The sequence below is a fragment of the Apium graveolens genome, chromosome 5 (genome assembly GCF_009905375.1).
Source record: "Apium graveolens cultivar Ventura chromosome 5, ASM990537v1, whole genome shotgun sequence".
NCBI classification, from domain to species: Eukaryota; Viridiplantae; Streptophyta; class Magnoliopsida; order Apiales; family Apiaceae; genus Apium; species Apium graveolens.
The window spans coordinates 208,594,462-208,605,992 of NC_133651.1; the positions used below are offsets into that span (position 1 = coordinate 208,594,462).

At 36.3% G+C, this 11,531-nt stretch overlaps 2 protein-coding genes across 2 annotated transcripts; both read right to left on the reverse strand.

The window, feature by feature from the left end:
* Positions 1-514: 514 nt before the first annotated feature.
* LOC141724757 (rhomboid-like protein 14, mitochondrial) lies at positions 515-2,986 on the reverse strand. Its single transcript, XM_074527010.1, has 2 exons — positions 2,654-2,986; positions 515-1,499 (listed from the first exon to the last, which is right to left on the reverse strand). The coding sequence occupies exons 1-2, from the start codon at positions 2,864-2,866 to the stop codon at positions 711-713; spliced, it is 1,002 nt and encodes a 333-aa protein (XP_074383111.1). The 5' UTR covers positions 2,867-2,986; the 3' UTR covers positions 515-710.
* Positions 2,987-5,166: 2,180 nt separating this feature from the next.
* On the reverse strand, positions 5,167-5,856 carry LOC141660624 (secreted RxLR effector protein 161-like). Its single transcript, XM_074467613.1, has one exon. The coding sequence runs from the start codon at positions 5,854-5,856 to the stop codon at positions 5,167-5,169; it is 690 nt and encodes a 229-aa protein (XP_074323714.1).
* Positions 5,857-11,531: the final 5,675 nt, after the last annotated feature.

An 11,531-nucleotide genomic window follows, 5' to 3' on the forward strand; every position in this document is an offset into this window, starting at 1 on the left:
TTTAAAATCCAAATTGAATACCACCAAATTTTGATTGATTTTTTTAAATCTAAATTGAATACACTCAGATTTTAAAAGACTTTTTCCAATATTTGTTAGATATTTTCAGATTTTAAAGGATTATTTCAAATCCAAATTGAATAACCCATGATTTTTAAAATCCATAAAAATCCTTCAGAATCCCATACACCCCTTATATTGACATGGTAAATGTGCCGGGTAATTTGTAATATATTTTTTAGGATCCTTTAATTGACACAACTATACACAACTATCCTCGGTAGACAATACAAATCTCAGTAGACAATATAAATCTGGGGCGGATTCTGTAATTATATTTCAGGGGTTGCCGATCATATTTTTGTGAATACATCTTTATATTTTTTGAATTTTTGGGATCACTTTCATATATTTTCAAAAAAATTAATTATAAAAATTGGTAATTTTTTTATTTTAAGGGCCACTAGTGTCCCGGTGCACCTTGCTAGATTTTCCCCTTATTACACCACAAACATAAGATATTGTTCCAACAGCTACCGCAATAGAATGTAAAACCTATACTTGCAGTGGCACTATTAACAAATTTTCTGCCGTCCATCCCTTCATTGACAATAATACTGTAAGTTTTCTATCTTATGATACACGAAGAGACTGATTCTGCGTATGAGTAATGTAGGACTCTACAAAAACATAAATCAACTTAATTTCTATCATCTTCCAAATCTTTGAACCCTCCGATTACGTAATTCTTCCAATGAAGGGTGATCTTCCAGAGGGGGCTGATCATTTGACAAACTAGAGGATAACAAAGCATCCTCGCCACTCGGACTTGTTCCACACATCTCGCACACAGTTAACCAGCCAGAATTGTCGTAAGTACATGCAGGGCAACTCCAAGGCGCAGGAGCATTTCTCATCTGATCCCGCCCCACTGTTCCCCTACCAGTGATTCGACGCCTCTGACTAATTCCTCGGACCATCCTTAAGGGCCAACTCAGAAAACTGTAAAAACCACCAATTACTGTTCGCAATGGGCGAGGATCCAAGTAAGAGGACTTCCAGCGCATGTACACGATCCCAGCAAGGATCCCACCAAGATGGCCAAGGAAGGAGACACCAGGCACAAACATTTGAATAAGAATCAGTTCAACCCATGCCGCTAGACGTGATGGCACCATTAGTCCATATACATAGCTATAATCATTCGATTGAGAATTGAGGACAACCTTCAAGGCGAAAAGAACACCAGAAAATCCAACGGCATACTCTCTGTAGTAGGGTCTCTCATAATCAAAGAAAACTACAAGAGCTTTTGCCAGCAATATTGTAATGCCCTGAGATAACCCAAGTAAGGTAGCAACCATAGCTGTGAACTCAACGCTCCCCATTGAGTTCTCCAACTGGACTCCTTTCCACAAGAGTGACATCATGTTGTAAACGAGATGTGAATCGTTTATGTGGTAAAAAGGTGACAAAAGTAAGCGTCTGAGATCCCCATTCTGCTCAACCACAAATGAATTATAACGATAATAAAGGTAACACATATGGATAAAGAGAAAGAAGAGATGCTTCAAAAGACTATAGAACTTGGAACAAAGCAACTAACATCATTAGATGTTGAACTACATCAGTTCAATAATCACATTGTTTCTAGCAATTGGAATAATATGATGTCAAAGGAAAGCAGTAAGTTCTCCCTAATTGTTAGCAATCACATACTCTGATTATAAAGAAAAGATGTGCATTATAAGACAGTGAATAATTAAAAAAAATGTCAGTGAAATAAACTTGATATCATTGATTTTCCAACAATACCAGAAAATACAAGAAGTACAAAGTCAATCTGTGAAAATAAGTTATTGCAATACACTTTTCCCTCTAAAAACAAATACAAACGTGTTTATTAACATCAACTATGAATTTGTCTGCACTCTTCTGCCATAAAGCAACAACATACAATAGTTTCAACCTCAAAAAAGTCTGATATCTAATGCAAATATGCACTGCTTCCTTCAGCAATCTAAGCACATTACAGTGATGGAAGTGATGGCAAATAAGCAGTCAGCAATTTATACCATGCCTACAGTACAAAAAGTTAGCCTTGTCCTCCAGAAACCTTTATTATTACACAATTAATTTCAAATTTATAGAAGAAACCAACCGCTTCCCATCTCATCATGACACACGCAAGTAACTACGCCATTGACCTCAGATTCAAATGATAATCAAACAGTTTACTTTTACCCTCTCACCAATATATAAATGTTGTTATGCAATTGAAAAATAGTTTCAATTAAATCCTGTAGGGATAATAGTTTCACCAAACTGTTCGTGGCCAAATTTATGATCTACAAATTTCTAGCAATCAGAATCTAACAAATCACTTTCCGTGTGATAGTACGCTCTCAGAAAATATAACGCAGTAGCACAACAAGTAATATCATCTTATCCGCCTTCACTAGCTAAATAATTAAACTACACCCTAACTTTCTAAATTCAGCTTTAACTCGTAAATTCGAAACCCTAACTCTACAAACATTTCACCTCAAAACAACTTCGCAGATCGCAATGAAAAATCAATACACTGTTTCATCATAACCAATAAATGCATTAATCAGGCAAAAAAATGATCAAAACGTTTGAAATTCGATACCTGGAGAATGAGATTGGGATTGAACCAGACTTGATCAATAGTAGGAATGAGATGATTAATAAACTTAGGTCTCAAATATATCAGCGTATTCGCCGCCACTAGCGCCGCCGTCACAGGAGGTTTCCGATCGAGTCTGGAGTACTCGCTCACCGCGTGAAACACCAGTAGCGGTAGCATTCCTCGCGACACTCGTCCATTTCTTCCTCTCTCCATGTATATCGTTAATTAGTTGTATCGATGTTGTTTGTAATTTGCCAATTTGAGATGAAAAAACAAGGAGGTTTTATTGAGTTGAGATCTGCATTTGTTTTCTTCGGTAGGAAGAAAAATAGGATGGTGGTGCTATGTAGGGCTGTTCACGAATCCAGTCGAGCCGAGTTTTGATGTAAACGAGCCGAGCTTTCATATTTTTCTGACGAACCGAGTCGAGCCGAGCTTTTCTATCGGATAAAAAATCTTGTTCGAGCTCGAGCTCGTTATGTAACGAGCCGAACACGAGCTTGTTCGCGAACAAATACGAGCCGAACCGAAACGAGCCGAGTTCGAGTTGTAATCGAGCTACTAGTTAAAAAATAAGCAAAAATATAATTCCATTAGCCCAAATCAACTAATCAAACCCAGCCCACAACAGAAGCCCAACCCACTTATCCTCACTGTCACAACTTACAACTTGCATTTATACATTCAATTACAAAACCATCTCCTTCGTTTTTATAAAGGCATCATCACCGTATATCAGCCTCAAGTTTTTTCCACATTCCATTTTCCCTTTTTTTTATATAAATTAATTCATACACACCTCCTTACTTATCTCTTGCTTCCTTCAATTTCATAAATAATAATTATGATGGCGAGACCAGATCAACAATCTAAGGTTTCCACAAGCTCTCTTCTTTGATTCTCAACATCTCTGCCTTCTCCGATCCAGTTTTCCGATCATTCCCCGGCCCCTTCTCGCCGCTCCTCGTTACCGCAGCTTATGCCGGCCAGATTCGAGACGTTGCTGTTAGTAATATCAAGAAGTGATTTTATAGATGTGAATTGTGTTTCAAGATATATTTGCTTGATTTGGTTGTAATTGGGAATAACCCATATCATTATCTTTCTCCATCTCTCTCTGGTTATATGATTATATGTATTTTTTTCGAGCTTTATCGAGCGAGTTCGAGCCGACCGAATTTGAGCCGAGTTCGAGCCGAGCTCGAGTCGAACATATTAAAACTCGGCTCGAGCTCGTTTTGCTTAACGAACACATTTATGTGTTCGAGTTCGAGCTCGAGTTTGTGAAAAAGCCGAGCCGAACGAGCCCTTAACGAGCCGAGCCCGAGCTTGTTCACGAACAGCTCTGTTCGTGAACAGCCCTAGTGCTGTGAATAACGTGTTGTAAATCGAATTAAGGCCCCGAATGTCTTTATTTGAGGTCAAATGACCCTCAATGTCACTTTTTGAATTTTTGACCTTAAATGTCACTTGAAAACGGTATTTCGGGTGAAATTTTTAAAAATAAACGAAAAACGCAGTCTTGTGTTGAGTTTTTCTATAACAGTTTTTTTTTTGAAATAAAAGAAAAACGCAGTTTCGTTTCGTGTTTTTGTGTAAAAACGCGGTTTCAAATTGAGTTTTTGATGAAAACGCAAATTCAGAAATAGTTTCGGTCAAAAACCAGTCTCATCTTGAGTTTATGAATATAAAAACGGCGTTTCAAACCGAGTTTTTCGTAAAAACGCAGTTTCTAACCGAGTTTTTCTCAGGATGCAAAAAAAAAAAATCAAAACGCAGATCCAAAATGAGTTAATATGAAAAACTCATTTTGAGATTGTGTTTTGCCCCCATAAACACAAATTGAAGTTGCGTTTTCAAATTTTTTTTGGAAAAAAATTGAAAACAGAACACAAAATCGCGTTTTTCATTAATAACAAAAACTTCACCTGAAACTACGTTTTGGAGTGACATTTGGGGCCAATTATTCAGAAAGTGACAATGGGGGCCATTTGCCCCCTAAAAGTGACATTTGAGGCCATCACCCTTGTAAATCTCGAATTACTAGATAATGTATGACTTAATAAATACATAGAGTAGAAATTGAAGAGAGAGAATTGTTGTTTAATATGTGTGTGATTTCAATAACTGAAGTTCCTATTTATACCTACAGAAAGATATGATAAGATTACACGTATAGGATTGCACGTGCTACGAAAAGATAAGATAGGATTGCACGTGCTACGAAAGGATAATATAGGATTGCACGTGCTACGAAAGGATAAGATAAGATTTTAATCAAAATTCTTTCTTACTAAATTTCTTCTCTGAGAAGTTGTGCGAGTCTTCTTTAGTGAGTATCGCGAGTCTTTCTTAGTAAGATTTGACAATCATTATTATAACACCCCCTTGATTGTCAAATGTGAGTTATTGCAAAGATTGACTGCATCGTTAAAACCTTGCAAGGAAAAACCCAGTGGGATAAAAACCTTGACGAAAGGAAAAGAGTACAGCCTCCCCCTGAATAAAATGTCTCACATTTTGACATTTTGATGTAGCAAACTTTTTAACCTCCGCATACCCATATTGTTTCTTAGCTTCTCAAATGTTGATGTAGGTAGTGACTTTGTAAGTATATCCACCAGATTATCGCATGAGCGAACTTGTTGGACATCAATATCACCATTTTCTTGAAGTTCATGAGTGTGGAAGAATTTTGGCAATATATGTTTTGTTCGATCCCCTTTAATATATCCTTTCTTAAGTTGTTTGATGCAGGCCGAGTTATCCTCGAATAAAACTGTAGGACTGTCTGAAATACTTGATAATCCACATGATTCTCGAATATGTTGAATGACCGACCTTAGCCAAGTACATTCTCTACTTGCTTCATGAATTGCTAGTAACTTTGCGTGATTTGATGAAGTTACATCCATAGTCTGTTTTGTAGATTTCCAAGAGATAGCAGTATCATAATATGTAAATAGGTAACCTGTTTGTGATCGCCCAAAGTGAGGATCTGACATGTATCCTGAATCTGCATATCCAACTAGTCGTGATCTTGAATTGTTTGGGAAGAATAGTCCAAGATCGATTGTCCCTCGAAGATATTTGAATATATGTTTGATTCCATCCAAATGCCTTTTAGTAGGGTCAGAACTAAATCTTGCCAATAGGTTCTCTGCAAATGCAATATCAGGTCGTGTATTGTTTGCAAGATACATGAGAGCGCCAATTGCACTGAGATATGGAACTTCAGGTCCAAGAGCCTCTTCATCTTATTTTCTAGGACGAAAAGGATCCTTTTCAATCTCGATTGATTGAACAACCATTGGTGTGGTTAGTGGATGAGCTTTGTCTATGTAGAACCGATCAAAAATCTTTTCAGTGTAGTTTGATTGATAAACAAATATTCTCGAAGACAAGTGCTCCACCTGTATACCTAAACAAAATCTTGTCCTTCCAAGATCTTTCATTTCAAACTCATTTTTCAAATAGTTAGCAGCATTAGTAATATCTTCAGTAGTACCGATAATATTCAAATCATCCACATATACAGCAATAATAACAAAACTAGTTGATGATCGTTTAATGAAAATGCAAGGACACACTTGATTATTAACATATCCATCATTCAATAAGTATTCACTAAGCCCGTTGTACCACATACGACCAGATTGTTTCAAACCATACAATGATCGTTGTAATTTAACATAATATAAATGTCGAGGCTTAGTGTTCTAAATATTTAATCCTTCAGGATTTTTCATATAAATATCACTATCAATTGATCCATATAGGTATGCTGTTACAACGTCCGTTAAACGTGTTTCCAGTTTTTCTATACAAGTCATACCCATTAGAAAACGAAAAGTAACTTCATCCATCACAGGAGAGTATGTTTCCTGGTAATCAAAACCAGGTCTTTGAGAGAATCCCTGGGCTACAAGCCGGGTTTTATATCTCACAATTTTATTTTTCTCATTTCATTTTCGTACAAATACCCATCTATTCCCGACAGGGACTACAACAATTGGTGTTTGGACTGCAGGTCCAAATACATTTCTCTTGCGTAAGGATTGCAATTCTTGTTGAATCGCAATTTTTCATTTTGGCCAATCATCTCGTGTCGACACTCTTCCACACTTTGTGGTTTAGGATCAGAGTTCATAATAATATCAGATGCCACAGAAAAAGCATATACATCATCAACCTCAATACTCCCACGATCCAGTAATTTCGCGTTATGGACATAATTCATTGAGATCTCATAGTTTTCAGGTACCTTTGCTTCTGTGGAAGCATTTGCCACTTCTGGGGCATGTGCCACTTCTGGGGCAACATTCTCTTCTGGAGGCAATCTCACGTCTGGGAGTTTTGTTACAGCCACTTCAGGGGCTTGAACCTCTTCAGGAGGCAATACCACTTCTAGGGTATTTTCTGAAACTTTTGCCACTTCTGGGGCAATTCCAATTAATTTTCATTTTTGTGGTACAATATCTTTTGCACCAATAGTTCTACCACGCTTCTGGCGTGGCTTTGAATCACCAATCAATTCTTCAGGAATTGTTTTCTTAGTAGGGATTTCAACTCGTGCCGGAGCATTAACCGCAGGTATATGTGACCTTATAATATGTCTAGAGTCACTAAAAACATCCGACATTTAATTAGCAATATTTTGCATATAATCATTCTTTGAACTTCAGATTCACATTGATTAGTACGTGAATCAATAGAATTTAATCCTGATGCATTTCATGATATTTTGGAATTTAATTTATGCAAATCATTATCTCCCCCTAATTTAGGGAATATGAATTCATCAAAATGACAATCATCATAGCGAGCAGTAAAAACATCACCAGTTAATGGTTTCCGATACCTTATACTAGACGAAGAATCAAAACCAACATATATACCAAATCTTCTTTGAGGTCCCATTTTAGTTCTTTGTGGTGGTGATACAGGAACATACACAGCACAACCAAATACTTTTAAATGAGATATATATTAGGTACTTGACCAAGAACTAATTCTTGAGGGGATTATTTGTGGTAAGCAGAAGACCTTATTCTAATTATATTTGCAGCATGAAGTATTGCATGACCCCAAACATAAATAGGTAACTTTGCTCTTAGGAGTAAGGGACGAGCAATAAGTTGAAGTCTTTTAATTAAGGATTCTGCTAAACCATTTTGTGTATGTACATGAGCTACCGTGTGTTCAAATAAGATTCCTACTGATATACAATAATCATTAAAAGTTGCAGATGTAAATTCAGCAGCATTATCTAGTCGGATTGATTTAATGGGATGGTCAGGAAATTGAGCTCAGAGTTTAATTATTTGGGCAAGTAATTTGGCAAAGGCTGTATTTCAGGTTGTAAGTAAACATACATGAGATCATCGAGTTGACGCATCAATTAAAACCATAAAGTACCTAAATGGGCCAGAAGATGGATGAATAGGACCACAAATGTCACCTTGAATTCTTTCTAAGAATTTCGGGGACTCGGTTTGAAGCTTAACTGGGGATGGTCGGATAATCAATTTTCCTAAGGAACATGCTGAACAATGAAGTTCATCTTGGGATATTATCTTTTAAGTTTTAAGAGGATGTCCCACAGAATTTTCAACGATACGACGCATCATAGATACTCCTGGATGACCAAGTCGTTCGTGCCAAAGGGAAAGTAGTTTTGGGTCTATGACTTTGGGGATGTTGACACTATGAGATTCAAGAACTCGTATATTCGTAATATATAATCCTGAAGAAACCGCGTGGAATTTTTCTAAGACCCTTTTATTGTCAACGATGTTTGAGGTGATGAAAAGGTATTCTTTTTCATTCTCATTAGTAGTTTCAACGTGAAACCCATTAAGACGGATTTCTTTAAAACTCAGTAGGTTTCTAGTTGACTTGATAGAGTATAGAGCCTTTTGTATGTGTATGTGTGTCTTATTTGGTAGAAGAAAACTAGCTTTCCCAAAACCTTCTATTATATTTGATGTACCTGATATCGTCCAAACATGTGAGTTGGTTTTAGTCAACTGGGAGAAGTATTTTTGACTCTGTAAAATAGTGTGTGTGGTTGCGCAATCAACAATGCATATATCTTCCATCTCTATACATATATAAATGAAAAACATCTTTATTAAAAACACACCGAGTACATAGAACAACAACATGAAACAAGTACATAAAATGAGTACATAATGGAAATAAGTAAAACACAAAGGAAATAAGTAAAGCAAGACAATACATATGAAGTCTAGTCGTCTAAACCATAATAAAGATTAGCACCAGTGTCTATTTCATTTGAGGCCTTATTGATTGGTTCATTAATTAGATTATAATTAGCGAAGTTGGTTTCTACTTTCTTTCCATTATTTCTTTTGGATGACTCGTAGAGGTCAACAAGATGTTTGGGTGTGCGACAAGTACGTTTCCAGTGCCCCTCAGATCCGCACCTATGACAGATGCCTCGGTTCTCTCCTTCTTGGGGTGCCTTTCTTTTATTTGGCACTTCACGTTGCCATTTCTGGTGGCCAGAATGATATTGATTGCGAAACCGACCACAAAAATTTTTACGTCCACGGTTTCGTCCATAACCCCGTTCTCCTCTATGCCATTTCTCACGTTCATTCTTCAGGAATGACGTGTTATGTACTTCAGGTAGTTGGGCAGAGCCTGTGGGACGTATCTGATGATTTTTCAGTAGCAACTCATTATTCTTTTCAGCCACAAGAAGGAGAGATATTAGCTCGCCATATTTCTGAAAATTCCGCTCCCTATATTGTTGAGCCAGGATCAGCCAGGATCATAATGTTGGGGTGAAAGGTTAAGAGGGTCTTTTCAATCATTTCAGCATCAGTAATATTTTTACCACATAAAATTAATTTTGAGATGATCTTGAAAAGAGTAGAATTATATTCAGATACAGATTTTAAATCCTGTAACCTCAAATTAATCCAGTCATATCGGGCAGATGGCAAGTGAACAAGTTTCTGGTGATCAAATTTATCCTTGAGATTATTCCAAAGGGTGAGTGGATTTTTGATAGTGAGTTATTTAGATTTTAGATCTTCGTGGATGTGATGCCTAAGAAAGATAATTGCTTTTGCATTTTGTTCAACAGTTGGGATTTTTTCTGGGTCAATAGTATGTTTTAGGCCATTAGCACTAATGTGTAATTCCGCATTAATGACCCATGACAAATAATTATTCCCCGAAACATCCAAAGCAAGAAACTCTAATTTTGCAAGATTCGCCATTTTGAATAGATTTTAAATAAGATTTAATATGCCACATAATATTTAAACAGGAAAGTTAAAATAATACCCTTATACAAAAGTTACGACGACATAGCCGGCCAGAAAACTTTTGATTATTACTTGACGGCAACACAATCTTTATAGTAGTATTACTTGACGGCAGAACCATCTTTATAATATTATTTGACGGCATAGCCATCTTTTTAGATTTCAATCAGTAACATAAATAAATATGTAATAATAATTAGAATAAAATGAGTAAAAGAAATCGTACCTCTTTTATGAAATAGTTTTAGTTGATAAAGACTCGTGGGTCAGAATAAGTCGTAGCTCTTTTGAGAATAAAGCTTCAGTTGGCAGAGACTCGTGCTAATAACGTGTTGTGAATAACGTGTTGTAAATCTCGAATTACTAGATAATGTATGACTTAATAAATACACATAGAGAGAGTAGAAATTAAAGAGAGAGAATTGTTGTTTAATATATTTTTCAGTGTGTCTGATTTCAATAACTGAAGGTCCTATTTATACTTACAGAAAGATAGGATAATATTGCACGTATTACGAAAAGATAAGATAGGATTGTACGTGCTACGAAAAGATAAGATAGGATTGCACGTGCTATGAAAGGATAAGATAGGATTGCACGTGCTACGAAAGGATAAGATAGGATTTTAATCAAAATTCTTCCTTACTAAGTTTCTTCTCAGAGAAGTTGTGCGAAGTATCGCGAGTCTTCCTTAGTAAGATTTGATAATCATTATTATAATAGATGGAACATTCTGGAGGCAATATTTTATTTTAAGTTGAAATAATTTTTTCGACAGAGTCCGTTTATCGCAGAGATCATAATCAAACTCGAGTTCGGCTAGTTAAGGATTTAAATATGTTCGGTTCTTTAAAAATTCGAGTTTGAACTCGAACTTAAAAATATGTGCGATAAACTTAACGAGCTCGAGCCGAGTTTTAACATGTGCAACTCAAATTTGGCTCGAACTCGTTCGGCGCGTTAAAATTCAGAAAAAACATAAATATGTCATATTTTTTATAATGTTTCTAATATTTTAAGTTTAAAATTACTCCTAAATATTTAATACACAAATCATTTGAATTATTTGAGATTTTTTTTATCATAGGTAACCCGCAGCCTCTACCAATCAGGTGCACACTGGATAAGCCCTACGGGCTCACACAATAGCCTGCAAACCACGTGAACCAAGGTAAATCGCATTTAAGCGACATGCTCTGACTCAGGAGGCATAATCATAAATTCTCCTCCGGTGGGATTCGAATCTGTGACCAAGAGGATAGTTTTCCTCTCTTTAACCAATTGAGCCAACCCTTGCGGGCAAATTATTTGAGATTAATAGATTAAACTTTGAGTTTCGGTTGTCTCAAAATTAATAATAAATTGGTCGAAGTGAGTTTCAATCATTTTCTTAAAAATTAAATGTTACTGTTCACGAACTATTCGTTAAGGACTCGAGTTCGGCTCGACTTATTTTTGTTCGATAGAAGCTCGGGTTTGATTGGTTCTTTAACGAGCTCAAACTCAAACACAATTTTGTGCGACAAGAAAGTTCGGCTCGGCTCAGCTCGGCTTGGTTCATGAAGAAAAAAGGTCAG